The 22,225-nt window shown below is 54.4% G+C and overlaps 1 protein-coding gene across 1 annotated transcript; it reads left to right on the top strand.

Annotated features, from left to right (window-relative positions):
• The first annotated feature begins 477 nt into the window (after window positions 1–477).
• On the top strand, window positions 478–18,375 carry DBX2 (developing brain homeobox 2). The gene is made up of 4 exons (XM_040978975.1): window positions 478–841; window positions 10,323–10,418; window positions 16,201–16,388; window positions 18,067–18,375. The coding sequence occupies exons 1-4, from the start codon at window positions 484–486 to the stop codon at window positions 18,373–18,375; spliced, it is 951 nt and encodes a 316-aa protein (XP_040834909.1). The 5' UTR covers window positions 478–483.
• Window positions 18,376–22,225: the final 3,850 nt, after the last annotated feature.

The following is a 22,225-nucleotide window of genomic DNA, read 5'->3' as shown; positions in this document are numbered from 1 at the left end:
TAAAAGGTGACGTCTCACACAGAGGTCGCGTGCCACAGCGGCATTCAGCCGCGCCGACAACAGGTGGACGCGGAGAGAGCCCAGCGCGCCCGGGGCCTCCACGCCCCTCCTCCTGCCGCGAGTCCCCATCCTGGCCACCCTATGGACTCTTGGGGCGGCCCTCACGGTTGGCCCGGCTTCGCGATCCGGCGGATGTGAATGGATGGGCAAGACACACCTTCCACCCTTCTGGGAAAAAGAAAACAAACCAAAACCCCAACCTGCAACCGCCCGCACCCACGCTGCGAGCGGGAGAGACCCCATCTCTGGCGCACCCCCGCTCCGCCAGCCCCACTCCGCCCACCCCCTCCAAAACCGCCCCGGGCCGATAAATAACGCCGTTCCCGCCCTCCCCGCGCCCTCCTCCCGGCGCGCTCAGCCCTGCGGGAGACGGCGGCCCGGCGCGGCTCGGGGTCCGGGCGTGCGGCAGCCGGGCGCCGCGCGATGCTGCCCAGCGCCGTGGCGGCCCACGCCGGCGCCTACTGGGACGCGGTGGCGCCCTCGGTGCTCCTCGGCCTTCCCGCGGCGCCGGCCGTGGGCCACCTGGGCAGGAGTTTTCTGATCGAGAACTTGCTGCGCGCAGGCGGCGCTCCGATGCTCGGACAGCCGCCTCCACCGCCCCACGGCGCGGGCGCCCCCCGGGCCCTGCCCGCCAGCCCGGTCCCGCTGAAGCTGTGCCCCGCCGGGGCGCCCTACGGCCCGCGCTGGGCCTTTCCGGGGCTCAGCCCCTCCGCGGACGGCGCGAGGCTGCCGGGCCGGGCTCCGGAGGACCGAGACGGCGCCCTCCAGCCTCCAGCGCCAGGTGAGCCGCCCGCCCGCCCGAGCGGAGCCCGGCGCCTTCGGGGAGCCCCTTGGAGGGCGCCTGCCCGCCACCTCGCACCCGTCTGCGTTGTGCCGGGGAGGGGCAGGGCTGCCGTGACCTGGGCCTTGCCGGCCCACGGGGAAGACTTCCCCACGTCTGCCGCCCCTGCCCGGGGCCGGGCACCTCAGGAGCGGCCGGGCCGGGGGAGCTGCGCGCTCGGCCCTCCTTGGGCAAGAGCCCCGGGGACTGCGACAGTGGCAGCCGCTCTGGGAGTCGCGCAGGAAGGCCGCGTGTTTTGCCCCCAAACTGAGCCAGGAAACCATCGCTGTAGGAGGTGCAGCAGGCAAGGGGAGCTAAGAGCGAGGCTGCTCGGGCTTGTTTTGGTCCTTGCCTCCCACGCGCCGAGAAGCCCAGGGGAAGGTTCTCCAGATTCAAACACAGGGAGTCTTTGGGTTATCTTTCTCTCTGTCTCTTTCTCGTGAGCTGTGTCCTGAGACGGTCTTAGGTCATTCTTTTACTCCTGATGAGTTTGTCTAGAATGACTAATAGATGCTTTTTCAGCAGTGTCCATTGTCCCAGCAAGCTGCCGGGTCCAGTGTTTTGCTAATGGCCTCATAGTATTGAGCGTGTTGAGAAACTGTTCCGGCCTTTCAGCTGGAAGTAGTTTCCGACGGAATTGAACAGACATGTTTGAGGGGAGCCCGGGTCCCCTGCGTGCTGGGTGGTTTGCCGTCGCGGCTCCCGTGGGAAGTTGCACAGGGCCGGCAGCCCATGCTGGGCTGCTCACAGAGCGCGTCTGGGGTGAAGCTTGGTGACGCCGGCTTCGGTGGTTTGTCTTTGTGGGTGCTTCAACACTGCGTCTGCAGGATTCTTACTCTGCCTGTGAGCGGCTGGCTACTGATCCATGAGCACCCACTCCGAACCTCAGATCTCACAGATTGAAATGAAATAGGTAGTATTTGCATCAATTGCAGGTAGCCCAGTAGCCCTCAAAAATAATTTTATAGAGCTATTCATATCATTAACTATGTTGCAATTAATACGTAAAGATTTGTCCACCGATGTTTTCATTTGAGAAGTTATTAAAGTGTCTAAATGAAAATTTGAGTTTTAGATTAAGATATATAAAATTTATTAAGAGGGTATAAGAAAGACACAATTAAGAAGGCATAAGAATTTATATTTCCCTTGAAGTCTATTAGTACAATCTAAGTGTTTCTTTTTCTGAACTTTTCCGGCATCAGTGAAAATTTGCTGTCGCTTAAGTCAGTTTTTTTTTTTTTCCAAACAAAGATTGTTTTAGAAGATGATTTTTGTAAAGCATGCGTCTAATTTTCCAAACTAGAAAGAAAGATAGAAGAAGCCCGAACTCCGTGGGAGCCTGCCGCAGACTGTCGGAGCCAGGGTTTCCCTTCACCTGTTCTTACAATGTAACCAAGATGTAGCCTCTGCCTCGCCGTGTAGCAGTGAGGGAGCCTTGCCTTACAATAGGCATGCGATTCTAAGTGTGAAGTGGTGGCCAGCTACGTGACCTGGTCCCTAGAAGTAGGTGAGGTGGCGATGGTGGAAGGCGCTGGCTGGAGGGCAGAAGAGGTGGGGATTCTAGGTTTTCAGAAATGTGTGTCTGACACATTGGCGAGTTGCCAGTTCTAATCCCTGAGACACTGGCCAAGAGTGGGTCACAGGTAGAGATTCTAGTAAGTTCGGCCTCTTAGTAGCCCACTCCCCGCCCCCATGTTCAGTGTGCTCAAGCGTCAGTGGAAATGTTAAATTGGACCATAGTTACTGTTCAGTGCATGGGTGGAGCAGGCAAGGCACCCCTGGCTTGTTTTCTCACCTTCCGTCAAGCCGAACACTTTATTCATGCTGCAGGTGTCAGATCTGATCAGAGCCATCAGCACAGTTGCAGAACCAGGTCTGTGGCTGCTCAGGTTTCGGGCTCTGCTCTGTGCAACAGGTTGCTGGTGGCTGTCACAGCTCTCAGCTTTTTAAAGTAACGGGACAGGACTAGGCTGCTGGTGCTTGCCTGTGAAGGAAGTCAATGTTTGACTTGGTGATTTTGTTTCTGTTCGAAAGCATTAAGCACCTGGGGGCCAAGGGAAGAGAAAGAGAAATGGCCTCAAGTCTTGCAGCAGCTACTGTAAGTTCTTTTCATGCCCATGGGAGAGCAAGGAGGGATGCCCCCAGGAAGGATGCTGGTTCCTGGTCCTGGCAGTGAAAGGGTTGTGGGCTGAGAGTGCCCTTGGCAGAGCCTCATTCCTGAGAACTGCTGGGTGTGGGACCTGAGTGGAGAAGAAGGAGCAGGTCAGTGCACGTGCGGCTGCAAACACAGAAGGGGCAAGAAGGGGCCTGTTGGCTGCATCTGGAAATCCAGTGTCCTGGACCTGGGCAGGGTGGTAGTGGGCAGCAGAAGCTTCTGGAAGGTCACTGTCATCCTCCTTTGGAAAGTGCCTTGCCGAGGCGGGATAGTCAGAGCATGTGTTGACATGCAAAAGGCCACGCAGTCTGAGTGCCTCATGTTTCAGGAGTGTGTGCGGTTCCCCAGTGATGTACTTCAGAATAGATGGTACACAGCATCTTATTTTCAAATACTTTTTATTGCTTCAGGCCATTTAGAAAGTGCCATAGAAAGAGGGTGTTGTCGCTTGTACTCCCCGTGCTGCAGGAGGAAGGCAGGACCCCTGGTATTCCTGCGGGATGCATGAGCTAAAGGTCCTCAGGCAGAGTGAGCTGTGGCGGAGGGAGGCTTTCCGGCATCCCACCTGGGCTGTGTTTCGCTGCCGGTACTGCAGTGGGTGCGGGCTCCTGTCGGCTGCCCAGCCCGGTGGCACCTTTGCTCTGTGGCTTCTCCTCCCCCTCCAAGGTATACAGATTCCCCCGTGAGGGAGGGACAGGCACAGTAATCCTGGGTGGAATTTGTAGGTAATACCAGAACAGGATTCTTACTGTATCTCTATTTTATTTTGTCTTTGCAGTCTGCTCACATATCTTGAAGTTAGCACGTGGCTAGCCTGTGTGCAGTTTGTGAGCAGTCAGCTGTGAACAAACTGCATAGTCTGCCAGTTGGTGGGCAGCTGCAGGTTCCAGGAGCTGCAGAACCACCTGGAAGGCTCTTTTCTGGGTGCTGAGTGTGCCACGCCCCTTGCAGAATCAAGCACAGTGTAGCAGAGGGCATGCACTGAGTCCTCAGGTGTCGTCACAGGCTTCCCCCCAGTGCTACAGGAAGCTGAGTGTTAAAGTCTATTTTAGAAATATATATTTTCCATTTATTTGAGAGGGAAAGGGAGGGAGAAAAAGAAAGGGAAGAAAGAAAGAAACAAGGGAGGGAGAGAGAAGGAGAGGGAAAGTGGGAGGGAAAAAAAAATATCTCATTCATGGAGTTCATTCTGCAAATGACCCCAACAGTCAAGGCTGGACCAGGCCAAACTCAAACCAGGAAGTGCATGTAGGGGCCCCGTGCGGTGGTAGCAGAGCTCCGTGTACCTGGGCTGTCCTCTGCTGCCTTTCCAGGCACCTTAACAGGAAGCTGGATCAGAGGCAGAGCAGCCAGGACTGGGACTGGAGCTCTGGGATGTCGGAGCTGCAGGCCGGGACAGCCCTCCGAGCCACAGCACTGGTTCCTGGCAGCGCCTATTGAAACTGTGTGCGGTTTGGTCATAAAATGGGAGTGAGGTAGCAGGCAAGTAGGAGCGTTGTAGAACTTTCCACTTAACCTTGATTCCCGTTAGGGATTTGAGGTTATTTTAAGAGGGGCAGTGGTTTGAATGCTCGGAAGTTGACCCATGGACATGTGCGGACTGAGCTGTAGGGGCTGTCAGCTCAGGGCTGGGAGTGCTGGTGATGCTGTCTGGTGGGCCACCTAGAGGAGCCGTCAGGACCGGGGTCTGCAGAGCTGGCCTTCAGTGAGCTGGTCTTCAGCATGATTCCGTGCTTTGGGCCAGTGCGATTCTGGCCTCCTTCCTGCTGATGACGAGGGTGCCCGCAACCTTAGAAGCCAGTGTTGCAACATCTCCCCGGGACTTGGTTTGTGGTCCTGGCTGCCCATTTGCCCACTTCATCCTGGGTGAGGGGAGACTCTATATGTTCGAATTTTCTTTTTTTTCTCTTTGTACTCAATGAAAGTACGCAATTTTAAAGTCAGCTTAACTAAGTTTACATTCAAATGCACCTGGAGTCTGGCAGGAATAACAGGGCAACCTTGTAAAACTGAACAATGTGATTTTTATCTAGGCATGCTTGTTAGACTCCTCATTTAAGACTTCATTAGATCATGTTCTGTTTTGGACTCTTGGTAAGAAATTGGAGTTTTGCCCTAACACCTAATATGCTTACCAGATCCTTGTATATTTTATTCCAGAATATTTTATTTTACTTGCAGTAATGTTTCCACTTTTAATGAAACCTCTCCCTTTCATCGTTTCAGCCTGCAGTCAGCGCTGAACTTGGCGTTGCCGAACGATGCATCACTTATACAGTCACCCTGACTGATCATGTCCGCTTAGGCAGCTGTGTGCTCTCTTTCGGGGCGCACTCTGCGGGCAGTAAGCGTGGGGCACTAAAATTCTCTCTGAAGTCAAAGATCAAAAAGCCTTCCAAACATTTTAGACTTTTCTTTCAGAAAAGGAAAAAGAAATGATAATGAAAGGAAAGTGGTTTGAGTTTTTTTGGTGTTTGTTGCCGGATAGTTCATTGCTTGCTTGTTCATGAAGATGTGGCAGTGAGGTGGGTTTTGTCTCCTCTCGCATGTGTTCAGGCACCCTGCCATGCTGGCCTCCCCCTGTTCTTCTCAAGTGACTGTCAGCAGTGCAGCAGGCAGTGGTGACGTGGGTGCAAGTCCCCAGGACTGTCCTTGCTGTGACGCAGCTGAAGAGGCAGGGAGTCACCCAGGGGGCAGATCCAGGCACGTCCGGAGGAGGCTGCTGCAGAGCCAAGTGGGCAGCCGGGCGGATGGGAAGCTACTGTATGCTTCTGTGCACTGGTCTTGCCACATTTCTGTACCTTTGAAGTGTAAATACAAAGTTAAGGTCTTTACATTGCTGACTGTCCAACTTCAAACCATTTCACACAACCTGCTTGGGCCTTTGCTTCTTTATTGTAAGACGTGAACAGAGTTAGGGTCTGCATCTGGCTTTTCAAAAACTCATGGATAAATTTGATAAGGCATGGAAGGTGCTGGAAGCATTGGTTTCAGGGGTGTTACTGTCTGAGAAATCACTCCCAAACCCAGTGGCCGAAAGGAACACTGGCTCTCATCTCCAGCAGCTTGTCATCCGCTCAGCTGGGCAGTTCTGACTGGGATCTCACAGGGCAGTAGCTGCTTGCTGGGGGAGCTGTAACCCATGTGGCTCTCAGGGCAGGAGGGTGTGGCTAGGACCTGGCTGTGCACATGCCAGGATCCCATATGGGATTACTTTATCAACGCTGGACTGAGTCGCCTCTAAGCAGGCTATGCGTTCCCCATTTTCATGAAATAGTCTAAGTAATCAGAAGGGGTTTTTTCTAAGAAAAGATTTATTTTATTTATTTGAAAGGGGGGTTAGAGAGAGAGGGACCTTCCATCTGCTGCTTCACTTCCCAGTTGGCTGCAGTGGATGGGTTGGGCCAGGCCGAAGCTGGGAGTCGGGAACTGTGTGCGGTGTCTCTGCGGGGGCAGGGGCTCAAGCAGTTAGGTCTTCAGATGAGTTAGGATGTACGGTGCCCCAGTGTGGCGAGTTAAGATGTTTTCAGTGGACGTGTGATTTTCCTCACTGGGCTCAGGCTGCCCCACTTGAGGTCTGGATATCTCGAGTTGTTTGGTTGGGAATGTGCAGCAGTTGGCCACAAAGGCTGGTAGCCAGGCATGTTGGTGTATATGAGTTCTGACTTGCCCTGCCGTGTCCTAGAGCGCAGTGCTGTGCCATGGCCCCTGGCCCACGTGCGGTCTGCCACAGGAGGGGCAATCCTGGAAGCTGTATCTGTCCTCCAGCTGCAGTCTCCATGTGAGGCCCCTGAGCCTCAGAGCCAGTCTTCCCCGCTTCACCTTTGCCAGGACAGTCACAGTCTGTGTCTTGCTGTCTGTTCCTTGCCTTTGGCACCAGCCAGCTCCAGGCTGGACGCATTGTGAGCCTCCCTCGCGTCTGCTTCCAGGGCCTGCTCAGGACCCTGCCAGTGTGGTGGATGAGGAGGGGCTGCCCCTGGACAGCACTGCTGGGGTCTCTGCTCGCCTGGCCCTGAGTGAAGCCTCATTGGCTACTGCGTGCTGAGTGTGCTTTTAGGGGCTCACTTCGTTTTCCTGAGTTTTGAGTTTCTTTGTTGCTCATTGCTTTGAGAGAGAGCGCTGACTTCCTGTCATATCCCAGCAGGCCGGTGTTTGCCTGACATCCTAGTAGGCACAAGAAGGGTGAGGGGCAGAAAAGGAGACGCTTAAACGGAATGGCACAGTGATTTTGCAAGAGCTATCTTAGATCAAGTGCATTTATGGATAGCAATCAGGAATTGATCAGTCTTCTGTGTCAATGTGTGTGTCATAGAGGTGATTTTTAAAAAAGATTTGCTTACTTACTGTAAACAGTTATAGGCAGGGTTGTGGGAAGGGAATCTCCCATCCACTGGTTCACTCTCCAGATGGCTGCAGTGGCCAGGGCTGGGCCAGGCTGAAGCTAGGAGCTTCTTCCAGGATCCCACATGAGTGCAGGGCCATCTGCTGCTTTCCAGATGTGTTAGCAGCTGGCTCAGACATGGAGCAGTGGGACGTGGACCAGTGTCCACGGGGGTGTGGATGTCTCAGTGGTGGAAGTTTTTGCTGTGCCACGATGCTGGCCTCACAGCGGTGGTCTAAAACATGAAGAAACCCTATGTGACAGACGTGAAGAGCCAGTTCTTCAGTTAAGGATAGAACTGTCACTGTGGGTCGTGTTTATTAGTTTTTTAGGTAATTATAACTTTCCTGTATTTAGACAGTATACAATGATCTAGGACTGTTGAAGTGCAACCTTTTCTTGCTAAATTTCATGTTAGGGTTGGCATCTGCAGACCACAGTGTATTTGACACTGCCTCAAGTAAGCTGTATCTTATCCTTTCTTTTCCAATAATTAGGACCGTGCAGCTAGACCAAGAAATATTTTTTACTAAAATGGGATACTTTGCACCTTGCACTATTTTAATGTGTTGTTGCTGGTGTATGATTTTATTTTTTAATGCACTATGTTGAGCAAAAACAAAACAAAAACAAGGAAACAAAACTGCCAAACCAATGTTTTATTTGGTATTTCTAGGCAGCAACTTTTTTTTTTTTTTTTTTTAAAGATTTATTTTTATTATTTTTTTTTCATTGGAAAGGCGGATATACAGAGAGGAGAGACAGAGAGGAAGATCTTCCGTCCGATGATTCACTCCCCAAGTGAGCGCAACGGGCCGATACTATGCCGATCCGAAGCCAGGAGCCTCTTCCGGGTCTCCCACGTGGGTGCAGGTTCCCAAAGCTTTGGGCCGTCCTCGACTGCTTTCCCAGGCCACAGGCAGGGAGCTGGAAGGGAAGCGGGGCTGCCGGGATTAGAACCGGCGCCCATATGGGATCCCGGGCGTGCTAGGCGAGGACCTTAACCACTTGCGCCACCGCGCCGGGCCCAAGGCAGCAACTTTTGTGCTCAGAAATATGCTTCCATTTTTCAAAGTACTTCATATATTCATAGCAGTAATGAAAACTTAAATCTCCCCAAATCACACCATACTGTACAATGGTAATTCAAGAGAGATGAGGTGCCCTTTGTACGACGGTCTCATAGTATCAGAACTGCTGGTGACCGTGCAGCCACGGGATAGACATTTCTCAGTTGCAGGTGAGTCTCTCTTTCAAACCTTTACTTAGCACACTGTAACACAGAGTTTAAGCGCTATACTCTTCTAAAGGCTCAGGTATCAAATGCTGAAAAACAAACGAATACTGCGTTCTGTTGTGTTACAAGAGAAAACTGCATTTATAATTACTTGTGACCGTGGGCTCGTGTGAAGTTATTAGGCAGTGTACCTATTTTAGCACAGTCTTTAAAGAAAATGATGAAAATAAGCAGATGCTTGTCAACTGATTGTAGCTAAGTCTGAAGTGACTGGGTTCTTCCAAAAGGTGTGCAGTGACATCAGAACAACCTGTCCTTATGCGGTTGGAAAAGGAAACGAGTGAATACAAGTGAGGAGAGTAAAATCCCTTATCTTCCGGGCATGTTGTAGGCTTCTAGGTCCTGTGCGAGGGAAGGTGTTCGGGCTTAGCCAGGCACTGTGGCACGCCGGATTCTTGATGTCACTCGCTCTGTAGGAGGACCCAGGAAGGCTCCCGTTTCTGTTGCAGAGACTGCTGGCTGTGTTACTAGGAACTTTGTGAACGTTTAGATTGTGGGAGAGCAAGAGCTGTGTGGTGAGAAGCCCCTGGTGCTGATGGTCCATGCCCAGTGCCAGGCCTGCCGCGCACGAAGTGCTGTCCTTGGTGATGGCCTCACTGGGCAGTTCGCAGCTGAGCTTCAAGCTGAACGAGCATTTCTGTGCTGGTTTCAGAACAATGTCTGACGACCATGAGACCTGCACGTGTGTCTACGTGCTTCCTGGGCACCCGTGTGGGCATCCTTGGACATTCTGGAGCAGCACAGGGCAGTGGACAGGGCATGGACGGGAATTCCTGTGCCACAGATATGAGTGGGGTGTTCAGGGTGCTGGACTTCCTGAGGCAAAATATGATTCTCAAACCTCAAACACCCTTTTTGTTCTCTTGTTTTTGTTATAACCATGTATTGTTCCCAACATGAGAAATCTGGAAATGTGGGCAGTGGCGTGGCATTATCTCTTTAAGTGCGATAGCTCAGCCGGCTGACCTTCGCCTGCAGGCACCAGGGTCCCAAGTGCGGGCAGCTCTGTTCTTCTCTGCAGCCATCTGCGCAGCGAGCCAGAGGATGGCAGTCATTCTGTTCCTCACTCTCTATAAATCTGCCTTTCCAATAAATAAATAAAATGTAAAGAAACAAGTGAAGCTCGAGCATATAGTATTGTATTTGTCTCATGGTAAGCAGAGTACACAATGCTATGCTGTTGGATGTGCGTTCCCTAGCCTTGTGAGTCTATGTAAACTCCATTTAGGTGAACCGTTCAGGTCCTCAGTGGCGCCAGTAGGGTTCAGGGCTCTGCGCCTGCAGGTACCAGGCACTCTCCTTGCCATGCTACTGCCCTTGAACGAGGTGCTGTAACCCACAGGCTTTGCCTCTGTTCTGTGCCCATGCCAACCACATGGAAAATGCAGCAGTAAGCCTGCCCCACATCTTGCACATCCCATCAAATCCTTTGCCCAGCTCCTTGAAGCCCGGAGGCCACTCTGAGATGACTGTGACCAGAGCATGCGCAGAGTCATTTTGCACAAGTATCCTCCCTGGGGGTGCGGAGGGGGCTGCAGTCCTGCAGTGGGAGTGTTGAGTAGCGGCTAACTGTGCCCCCCCTCGCCCCCGCCTGCTTCCTCCGCAGCGCCTTCGAAGCCCTTCCTCATGGGCGCCCCTGCCTTCTGCTCCACGTGCTGCGGTGGGTCCTGTCGACGCCCCGTGCCCCCCGCCGCTTTTCCAAGTAAGTCTTCATGCTTCATCAGCAATGCCTGGCTGCCTCTGTGAACCGGAGCGGTCGGCTTTAGTGTCCTGGTGAGGGATGGGGTGGGAGGACTAATTGGTGGTGTGCCGGTCACAGCAGCCCTTTCCTCTCTTCCTATCTCAACCATGACGTTCCGAGGTGAGTTCGAGGGAGTGCAGCCTGGACAGAGGGGCGAATGCCAGCGCCGCAACCGGGGACAGGGAGGCGAGCCAGAGGGCGAGGATGCGAAGCGACCGCCCGTGTTCTTCACCCCGGGGTCCGCAGACGCCTCCAGAATTCCAGTTCCTGGGAAGCAGCCTGAGCCGGGGGAGGCTGCCTTGGAGCGCGGTGCCCAGCAGGAAGGGGTGTGTGGGAGTGCAGCAGGACGTGCCCAGCGCTGCGCTCTGGATCCCACCGCAGTGGCTGTTCTTGCTCTGTGCCCTGGCTCCGGGCACTGTGCCCTGACAAGTGAGAGGCAGCAAATGCTGGCGGCTAATGAGCCGCACGCAGGCCTCCGCGCAGCCCTGGAGGGGCCGGCACTTTCCCACAGGGCGCCTGACACGGCTGGGGCCCGCTACAATGGGCAGCGGACCCGTGACCAATCGTCACTTTGGCTTGCCTCACCCACACGCGACCTCAGCGCGATTTTTCACTCCGCCGATGAACCTTAGGAGCCGGTTCACATGGAGGGGGCCTGGGCAGGGGTCAAGCCGGCCCTTTGTGTGTTTTCTCCCCGGGGGCCGGCATTCCAGGCGGCTTTCTGGACGGCATTTAAAGCGCTGAGCTGAAAAGCGCAGCTGTGAATGGAAGCGACCTTTATAGACTCGCCCCAGCTCGTCTTCCTTAGAGCCCCCTCCACCTGAAGGGGCGGAGCGCTGGAGCCCAGTGGAGGAGGGCCTGGCGCTGGCACAGGGCCCGTTCTGGCTGTCACCGTACTGACTCACCACTGTCTTGGGAGTGACCTATTAATTGTCCACTTACCAGAATGCATTGAGTGCAAACAGGAAAATAGGAGCCGTGGCGAACCCTGTTACTTGCTCTTCAAGGTGGTCTGCCAGGGGGTAATTGAAAACCACAGTGCAAATTAAGGGGACATTTATCTCTGCCGTGAGAGCATCCGGTGGAGGCTGTGGGTAGCTCCACAGTGTCTTGGGGGCACTGTGGATTCTGCCTGTGGAGTCGGAGCCCTGGAGTGGGCCTGGGGAGGAGGCCGCCGCCTTCCGAAGTGCACACTCAGGCAGTGCGGGTCAGCTTCCCTGCAGATGGGCAAGGGACAGAAGACCCTGCCCTGGTTTGGCCGTGGGGCAGCGTGTTCTGGCCACTGACTGGGGTGCCTGCATCCTGCTCGGGTCCTGGGTTCCAGTCCTGTGATGGACACCTTGGGAGAGGCAGTGACAGCTCAAGGGACAGGGTCCTTTCCACTCCCTGGTAAGCCAGGTGGAGTTCCAACTTAAGCTTGGCACAAGGTGGAAGTTGCATGGCTACACGTGCTCAGCCCTGGCTGTCCTGGGCGTTGGGAGAGCGAACTGGCAGGTGGGAGATCTCGCTCTATCTCTCTCTCTTTGCCTCTGCCTCTCAAGTCAATGAAATGTATGATTAATTAAAAATAAAGAAAAAGATCCCTCTGTGGTTGGCTTGCCTCCCCTTCAGTCGGCATTTACAACAGTCTAGAGGTTCCTGAGGCTGCCTTACAATGTGAGCCATGACTACTCAAAAATGAATCTCAGTTCTTCTTTATAGTATTTATCCGTACTGGCAGAAGAAAGAATGAAATAGCAGCATTAGGGTGACAGTGAAGAATTTTGTATAAGCAATCATGATACCAGGGCACAGTTAATAAGCCTCTCATTTGCACACTAAGGCGTTTATTTGAGATATTTACTAGATTTTCTTTTTTTTTTTATTAAGAACAATTTTTTTACGCTGAGGCTTTAAGATTACTTTCCATTGTACAAAAGAAGGAAGGTGAGTTATGTTTTGGCCAAAATTAAAATTTGTGCAGAAACCTGTGGTGGTTTGACATCCTGGGGCTGTTCGCACCAGCTTGTGGAGAAGCTAGCTGGAACAGGAAAAAAGAGCCTTCATTCTGCAGATGGGCTAATCAATCGCTTTGTCTTCAAGTACCAACTTGAATTTGACTTTTTCTGAGCCTCAGCCTGCAGGAGAGAGACTCGGCCGGGAGCAGAGTGCTGGAAGGTGAGCAGGAAGCACCTGGCTGGTGACAAACTCCCTGCCTTGGGGTGGGGGGGAGAGGGCGGGAGGCTTGGAGGGCAACTGTTCTCCGTGCTCCCCTCCCCGCCAGACCCCAAGGCACAGAGTCGTTCCCGTGGGCAGTGTCCAGGCTGCAGGGGCAGACAGCAGGGGAGAGGGCGTAGCTGTGACCACCGTGGGTGCAGGCTGCCTTCCCGTGTTCCACAGCAGAACAAGGGTGTATGCCCACAAGCGCTGGTGCCTCCTGGCCTGTGTCCTTCACTGCTCTCAGCTGGGGCGCCGTGGGCTGTGGAATCAGGCGCAGACAGAGGCCCTCAGAGAGCAGAAACAGAGCTGTCCTCAGGTTTACTCCCCAAGTAGCTGTGGCTGCTAGAGCCTGGTCGATCCAAAGCCAGGAGCCAGAAGGCTTAAGCTTCCTCCGGGCCTCGCATGTGGGTGCAGGGGGCTCCCCACTGTTCTCTGGGCACGCCAGCAGGGAGCTCGATCAGAAGTGAAGCAGCCAGTGCCGAAACTGGTCCCCACATTGAGATGCCAGTGCCACAGTGAAGGACTAATTGCTGTGCCAGCATTGCACTGGCCCCTGCAGGCAGTTTTTAAAAATATGGATTCAGTGTCCATGTTGGAATCTTCCAATGGGGAGGAAGCTGTGTTCCCCTGTGGTCGTTATATCTGTGTGGCAAGCTGAGCTGTAGGCCCCAAGGCCTCAAAACTGGAGGGAGGGATGCACAGGCCCTCCTGCTGGACCGACTGTGCATCCAGGCCCAGGCCACTCCCCCACTCCTGCTCTGCGGCTCCACCCATCCTCCCTGGCCTGTGAGCTTGCTTGCAGCACCTTGAGCTCGGGCTGCCACAGCAGTTGAGTTAGATTTCACATCAAGTTCACCAGGGCTGCATGACTTAGGATAAGTGTCCCACACCTCATAGCATTCCCCAGCCCAGCCCGCAGCTCCTCAGTCCCCATGCTTCATCCCGCCAGCCCCACCAGGGCCACTGCCCCTCGCTGCCCCTCGCTGCCTGCCTGGAACACAGCCAGCCACCTGGACACCAGATTGTCTTCCAGGCTCAGCTCCTGGCAAGGCTCTTTGTGGCCGACCAAATGGTAATCATGCAGACAGCATCCCTGGCCATGCCCTGGTGGTGCCCAGTGGTGTGAGGTCTCCAGGCCCCCTGATCTGTGCTGTGCTCCCTGGCCGTGCCCTGGCAGTGTTGGATGGTACGAGGTCTCCAGGCCCCCTGATCTCTGCTGTGCTCCCTGGCCGCGCCCTGGCAGTGTCGGATGGTACGAGGTCTCCAGGCCCTCTGATCTCTGCTGTGCTCCCTGGCCGTGCCCTGTGGTGTGAAGTCATGGCCCCACTGGCCCCACACCTATCTTCACTCACTTCGCTGTCCCTCTGGCCTGCTTGCTGTCCTCCAGGCCGTGGCTGGGGCTGTGGTCTGTCTGGGGCAGCACCCCCTGGGCACCTCCATGGCTTCTCCGGCTGTTCTGGATGCCCTGCACGGTGGTCTCGGCGCTCACCTTCCTGCACAGGGCTGCCTGAGATCATCTGCAGGACAGACTGGACTCATCTCTGTTTGTTGACCCTCCGTGACAGCTCAGTGGCCTGCACGGTTAGTCCCCGCTTTGAAGAAACCACCCTAACATTTGCCTGTTTTTGTTAGGAAATAAAACGATGATTAGAATTCAATCATGGGAACTGTTTGTCCATCATACTACAATAACTTATTTTGCTTATTTTTACTTTTTTGATTCTTATTAATTTATTTTTATTTTTAATTTTTATTGGAAAGTCCGATATACAGAGAAGAGGAGAGACAAGTTCTTCCGTCTGATGATTCACTCCCCAAGTGACTGCAACAGCTGGTGCTTTGCTGATCCGAAGCCAGGAGCCAGGAACCTCCTCCGGGTCTCCCATGTGGGTGCAGGGTCCCAAGCCTTGGGCCGTCCTCGACTGCTTCCCCAGGCCACAAGCAGGGAGCTGGATGGGAAGTGGAGCTGCCGGAATTAGAACCGGTGCTCATTTGGGATCCCGACGTGTTCAAGGCGAGAACTTTAACTGCTATGCTATTGTGTCGGGCCCTGATTCTTATTAATTTTTTTTTCTGGCGTTTTTGCTTTGCTGTGAGCATGGCCATGATCTTATGTGTCATAAGAAAGTGACATAAAAAGCTTTAGAAAGTGGTGGCATGTGGCTGTTGCAGATCAATTCATGGCTTCGTGCATATGTGCTTAGCAACTGACTTGATTCTAGAAATTGGGTTTTATTAGCAAAACAGAAGATTTAGTAGAAAGAAAGAAGAAAGAAAGAAGTTAGGTGTGAGCTGGAACATGTACATGAAATCTGTTCACATTTCAAGAACAAGCTCAAATTGCTACCTTCAAGCACTGGCATCCCGTGTGGATGCCGGTTTGAGTCCTGGCTGCTCCACTTCAGATCGAGCTCCCTGCTTAGGTTCTTGGAAAGCAGAGGATGGCCCACGTGTTGGGCCACTGCAGCCACAATGGAGAGAGACTGGGAAGAAGCTCCTGGATTCTGGCTTTGGTCTGACCCAGCGCTGGCCGGCGGACGGAAGAGCTCTCCCTAATTCCGACCTGGCAGGAAGGGTGTGGGCAGTGTAACTGCTTGCCACATCCCCGTGTTCAGGGTTGGTGTTTGGCTCTGGTCCTCAATTCCAGCTTCCTGTTCATGTTCCCTGTGGGAGGCAGAGCTTGAGTGACCTGCCACCCGTGGGGGACCTTGGCCGCTGTGGCTGTTTGAGGAGTTAAACAGTACAACAGAGCACTTTATCTTCCCCCTCCTCCCTGGATCTTTAGGTGATAAAGAAAAACATCACACTGTTAAGTATTCTTGCTGTTGTCTGACCTTCCTAACTCATTCATAATGATTCTTTGAAATGTTACCAAGTGGCTTATTTCCATGTACATTTCCTTACATTTTGGGGTTTTTTTTTTTTCGATTTTTAAAGAGTTTTTTTTTCATTTATTTGACAGGGAAGGGGAGACCGAGTGAGTGACATGGGCCTGACACCCCCAGAGTGTGGTGACTGGTCTTGGGATAATGCAGGAAGGCCACTGAGACAAAGCTGTGTCTGTCCCCGGAGCCTGCAGCCAGCGTCCTCTGGGGCTCAGATCTGACCTGCTGGCCTGCGCAAGCTGGGCCCTGCATCCCGTACCCAGCTAGGTCCCTTATCCCCTGCCCCCAATGTGCCCCTTCAGGAAGGCTGCATCACCTGGGGGTGCTGACAGGTGAATGGGGCGATGGCACACTTCTGTCTTACTTCACCTAGGATGTGAGCAAGGGGCCTGCCATTGGTAAGCATTCAGAGTTTGCAAACAACAATAACAAAACATGTTGAGGGAATCATTCCGTGAAGAGTTGGCGATAACGGTGTGCTCACATCACTGGCTGTGTGTTGAGTGCTCTGTGATCGTGGATGCTGCCATGGCACGCCAGGTTGTGGGTGGAGCTGAGGGGCAGGCGGGCCAGTAGTGGCGGCTGCAGTGTGCTCTGGGGTCAGCAGACTGGCCTCTCTCCTCTGACACTGCTTGGCTTCTGTTTCCTCCCCGCCCCAGGAGAGGAGAGTGTGCTGCCGCTCCTGACGCAGGACGCCAGCTCCAAAGCCCGCAGGGGCATCCTGCGAAGAGCTGTGTTCTCCGAGGACCAGAGGAAGGTGCTGGAGAAGATGTTCCAGAAGCAGAAATACATCAGCAAAGCTGACCGGAAGAAGCTGGCTGCCACCTTGGGGCTGAAGGAGTCGCAGGTGTGGCCAGGAGGGGAAGCATGGGCTGCGTGGGGGCCGCAGGAGTGCCGGGAGGCAGCTGGCTTGGTGTGCACTGGATCCCGGCATCCTGGGTGCCTTGCGTGCTGGCCCGGAGTTGCGGAAGCTTCATTCACGACATTGTGCCCAGGGTCACTGTCATCTCCTTTGTGGGGGTTGGTTTCTGTGCCCCCCTTTCAACACTGCCAATCAAATTGAAGGAATAAAGAAACTATTGTGCAGATCTTCAAAGACCACCTGAGAGAGACATCTAGGGTCAATACACCTGAATCTGAATTGTTCCCTTCGTGGGTTTTTTTTTTTTTCTGTACATGTAGGAAGGTACTACACGGTTGGGGTGAGAGTGTGGTGGAGCAGAGAGGAGCAGGGGAGGTCAGCCTCCCTCTGGATGTCCACAAGCCGTGGGCAGAGCCTTCCCAGGCACGGTGGCCCACGCTGTGGATACAGAGGAGCTCAGGGAGTGTGAAGAAGTCAGGGACCAGCAGCCCTTGTACTTGTCACCTAATCACAGCAGTTTTCTGTGGGCCCTGATTACTGTAGCTCGATGGATCCTGGCAGCGATCATGACTTGGAATCGTTGTAAAGCCTGCTGTGTGTTAAACCTCTGTGCAGTCGACCCTTCCTCTAGGCTTGGAAGCTCTTGCCCAGATCTGCTGCAGGCTGCAGCCTGGGCCCTTGAGCTGGGCAGGTGTGGGCCTGGGCTGGATGAGGCAGGATGCCTTGTCAGTGACCTGAGCACAGTGTCCTGGTGTGAGGCAGCTCCCGCAGGGGTGAAATCAGAAAGTTCATCCTGCCCAGCATGTGGCTGCGATGACTCCTGGGCACAGCGTCTCAGAGTGAACAGTTCCCGAGAGCTTTGCACCCCAGGGCAGCGAGGAAGCGGCCCAGCAGCAGAGAGGCATGTGTCCTCGGTGGAGTGCTGGGCCCAGTCCCCATCTCTAGCTTCTGACTCTGGCCTCCTGGCCCAGGGGAGCGGTGAGGATGGCTCAGGTAACGTGGTGCCTGCCATGCACGTCGGGCACCTGGCTTGAGCTCCAGGCCAGCTGCTGCTGGGGATGTCTGGGGAGGAAGCCAGTGGATGGGAGATCTCTGTATGCCTGTTTGTCTCTGCTCCTTGTCTCAGATAAATGAAAGCATTCATAATTGAGAATGAAAAGAGCCAAGTCAGTTTTGAAGGATATTTTTTTTTAAGGCGCTAAGAACTCCACATCCAGAGAGCAATTCAGCGCCCAAGCCATCGCTCAGATGCTGGAACAGGCACAAAGGCTGCGAGGCTGACTCTTCCTGTGCCCTGTGGGGCTGGTGCTGTGGCGTAGTGGTCAGCACCTCACAGCTCTGCTTCTGACTCAGCTCCCTGTGAATGTGCCTGGGAAAGCAACGGAAGGTGGCCTGAGTGCTTGGGGTCCTGCACCTTCGGGGAGACCTGGATGAAGTTCTCTGGACTTCTGGCTTTGGACTGGCCAAGCCCGGGCTCTTGCAGCGGTCTGGGGAGTAAATTAGCAAATGAAAGATCTCTGTCTCTCTCCCTCTGTTACTAAATAAATGCATCTGAAAAAAAAAAAGTGTTCTGTAGAGGGCATGGTAAGAGCCAGCGCAGTGTGAGTGCCCTGGAGAACTTACTGGGAATGAGTGACCTTCCATCTGATCATTTTGCCAACAGGTGAAAATTTGGTTCCAGAACAGAAGGATGAAGTGGCGGAATTCCAAAGAGAAGGAGGTGCTCTCCACCAGATGTGTGCAGGACGCTGGCCTTCGGGAGGACAGCCTGGTACCACCCGCCCTGGCTTTCCCAACTCCATGTACCCCGCTGTGGGGCCACCCCCAGCAGTGCTCCCCCCAGGCTGCCAAGAGACTGCTGGCGGAGCACATGGGGGCGCCCCCGCAGGACGCAAGTTCCCTGCATGACACATCCTGCTTGTGTGTGCAGGACGGGACTGGACACGAGGGCGCTCTGGCTGGGGTCATCTGAGTGGGGTGTCCACTTGCCTGGGAGCATCCTCACCAGGACCCACCTTAACGCCTTCTGGGGACGCCTGGACCTACGCCTAGCAGACCTGCCCCGCTCCTCTCCTGCTTGGCCCTGGGCTCCGGAGGAACGGGGGAGCGTGAGGAGGGATTCGTGGCTGCTGCAGTCCCTGCTCACAGCCTGTGTCTGCAGCCCGACCTCCATGTGTGCAGAAGCATCCATTCAAGTACCTGAGTAGGAATTAGTTCAGGGGAAATTAGTCCAGGGTTGCACTGAGCAATTTCCTTTATGTGAGGGAAACGAGCCGCTGACAGATGTCACTGATGTTTCTGTCTAGTGTAAAGGTTGCGTAAAGAACGTGCGTGAACGTTGTTTTCTGCTTTCTCATCATGTCCAGCTGCAAGTGAACTGTAGCAACTCCTTCGGCAGTCGTAGTCCGGGGAGCCACCGGTGGACACACCACTGAGCAGAGCTGCTTGAAGTGAGCCGCGCAGGCCGCTGGGACTGTATGTGGTCTTCATGTCCTGGGTCAGGCTGATGGAGGGACGCAGCCATGTGCTGGGATGGCCGGGGCCAGGCGCGCCGGGGCATGAAGTCAGCTGCTTTTGAGGTGACCGTGTGGATCCCACAGAACACCTGCAGCCTGTCACGGCACGAAGCCCAGGCTGCTGCCGACCCGTAGCTCCTGTGCCACGCAGCCTGTGCCACACAGCCTGTCACTGTCACGGCACGAGGCCCAGGCTGCTGCCGACCTGTAGCTCCTGTGCCACGCAGCCTGTGCCACACAGCCTGTCACTGTCACGGCACGAGGCCCAGGCTGCTGCCGACCCGTAGCTCCTGTGCCATGCAGCCTGTGCCACGCAGCCTGTCACTGTCACGGCACAAGGCCCAGGCTGCTGCCGCCCCATAGCTCCTATGCCACGCAGCCTGTCATGGCGCGAGGCCCCAGGCTGCTGCTCTCCCGTAGTTTCATTCCCACCCAGACTTCAGGACAGTGCGTGCAGGCACTCACAGTGGTTTCCATCTGCAATTCTAGTTGCAGACTGAATTTTCCACGTAACTGGAGTGTGTTCCAGATTAGGTCAGCCTTCTGCTTTGGCAAGCACCACGCAGATACGGTATGCTTTACTATGCAGAAATAGTATTTTTGTCAAGTGGCATTTCTGGTAACAATTTGTTCAAGTTAGTCCAGAGATTTTTACTCCTGGTCCAAGAAAAAATCATACTGAACTTTGAGATAAATGAAGCAGAACACCAGTGAGGTGGCTCTGAATGATGTCACAGATCTGTAGAGACAAGAGAATTAGCTGCGTGCTGTTCTGTTAGCGAGCCACGTAACGATGGCGGCTTCTGTGGCTCCACTCTCCCCCTCAGCGGCAGGTCTCTCTCCCACCGTCTCCTTCCTGGGAGAGGTGGAGACGTCAGCTCTGGAAGGGCCTGCAGGAACCTCGGGATGGGGGCACAGGCCGCACTTGGGATGCCCACATGACTGTGGCCATGGACCACATGTGTGCGCCCCTTCTGCCTTCCATTGTCCTTGGCGGCCCAGATAGGGAGGGAGTGTGGCTGAGCACAGCTACCTCCTGCGTGGATGCTTTCTTAGCTTGTGCTCCGCTGGCCACTGGCCTGACTCCCGTGTGCACCCCCTTCTCCGGGTGGTCGTCCTGCAGTCTCCATGTGGTTTGCTTGCCAGGCAGGTTCTGCTCTTACAAGTACTGGGTCTGTGGGAGTCTGAGGACAGAAGCGTTGGGACTTTGAGGGGAGAAACTGAAATGAGCCTTCAACTGATGAGAAGGGGAAGATGGAACAGTGAGCTCCCCCCTCCCCAGCTTTTGGAAACACAGGGCTAGCCCAGCGGGGTGCCCAGAGAGGGGAGGCTCGGCCTGTGCCTCTGAGCGACCCTACCCCCCAGCTTCTGGAAATGCAGGGCCAGCCAGGGGGGAGCCCGGAGTCTCCCCTGCCCAGACCTCTCCTTCTGCATTTGAGCATCAGCTCTGCAAAGCCCTGTTCTGGCCTCTGAACAGAGGGCAGGAAGAGGAGCATGGGCTGGACCAGGCATGCACTTGCTATATCCTGTGCTGCCTGGGATAGGAGCTGGGGAGTCGGGAGCAGATCTTGGGGTGTGTCCTAGAGACCCCATGTCTGGTCTGCAGCGAGAGGTTCTCACGCTCCAGCACTGAGCAAAGCAGCAGGTTCCCTGAGCTGCCCATCCCCCTCAGGCCCAAGGCTCTCAACAGGAATTTGAGAAGATCTGACTTGCTCTTCCCAGTGTGATCCTGGCTCTTCCGCCTTCTCTGTCTCATGGCAGCGCTGCCCGGGTAAGTGGGGGAAAGAGAAAGCGAACACGCACCAGTGCGGGCTCTGGAGGATGCGGGGTGTGGCTCCTGGGAGTTTTGTAGTTTTTGTCACTTGCAAACCGCTTCTGAAACAAGCCCTACCTACAGACCTCGTGCTCGTCCCACTAAGAGGGCACACTTGAAAATATGGCCGACAGTACAGTTCCTGTGGAGATGACCAAATCAACGTGTTTATGAAAAAGGAGGAGGCACTTTTGAACGTGTGTATGTGTCAGTATGTCTGCACCAATTTGGGTCATAGTTTATAGCCAGTTCGTCTGTATTTTTTCCACTCCGCTTATACACACACCTTGACCCCGCATTGTGAAAGACTACTCGAAGCTCTTTCCGATGGCTGTTTCCGTCCATTCCACATCTTCACTTGACATGGATGGGGATGTGGCAGCCTGCTCCGTGGCTCCTGTGAAGCTGGTTCTCGCCTAACCCGAGGCAGTGAATGCACTTGAACTTTAGCCCAGCAACCAGTGTGTAGTGTAGAGCCATTCTGCAGCTTTGTCCCATGGTGCTCCTCCCAAATTCTTGCTTCTGGCAGCAAGGGGCACAAGAGGGGCCGGGGCAAGCAGCTTGAGGGGCTCTGGCATCCGTCCCACTCCAAGGACCCAGCCACTCAGGATGCTTGGCCCAAGCCTCGCTACCTGCTGGATTCTCTCAGGATTGCTCGTGTGGCAGAAGTGAAGGGAAGGTAATTGTGGGGTCAGAACAGGCCAAGGCTCCAAGGCATCAGGGAAGCGTTAGTGGTGTTAGAACTCAGAGCAGAATTGTCAAGTCCTTGTTGAAAACCGAAAAAGTGAGTCCTGTCAGATTTGAGTAGAGTGCAGTGAAATAATCAGTTCATGCCAGATAGCTGACCTGGTGACCATGAATGGTCTCAGCCAGATGCTGAATAACCAGTGCAGTTCCAGGCAGTGGAAATGCCAAGTCTCGTGGCCAGCGGGAGTGGAACGCTGGCTCAGGGAGCTGCCGCTCTGCGGCTGATGCACCCTGTTCCCGGGGTCCTCTCTCCTGGAACTCCACCTTGCTCCACCATGCCTGTGTTCCCCTCTGCTTGTCTCCCACAACGACAGCTGCCACCGGGTTTGGATTCCACTTCCAGCCCAGGAGTGCCATACCTCAAGGTCTGTAATGCAGGGCACCTTCCAAGTTCCTTTCCTCAAACAAGATCACGCCCCTGTTTCCCAGCGTGTTTCTTCTGTGGGTGAGGGATGCTCCGTCCCCTACGATGCTGTTCCAAGATACAGGAGTGAGTGCCACAGAAGGGGCAGGAGCAGCACGCTCTCTCTGGACAGTCCCTGTGGTGAAAGGGACCAAACCAGCGGTGCTCTGCTTACTGGGGGATCTGGGCGGGCAAGCGTGTGAGGCTTGCTTCTACACCATCAACATGCTAGAAAAGCCCTCACATGGATTCCAGATGTTGTTCGTTTAATCAAGAAGGTGTTTCCTTATTATACAAATGTGCTGCACATCAAAAAATTGGCATTGTGTAATTGATGACTCAG

This window comes from Ochotona curzoniae, unplaced genomic scaffold, assembly GCF_017591425.1.
Source record: "Ochotona curzoniae isolate NIBS_2020 unplaced genomic scaffold, NIBS_Ocur_1.0 contig_2927, whole genome shotgun sequence".
In the NCBI taxonomy this organism is placed as follows: Eukaryota; Metazoa; Chordata; class Mammalia; order Lagomorpha; family Ochotonidae; genus Ochotona; species Ochotona curzoniae.
The sequence above is the reverse complement of the archived record's forward strand: the minus strand, read 5'-3'. Positions and strand labels throughout refer to the sequence as shown.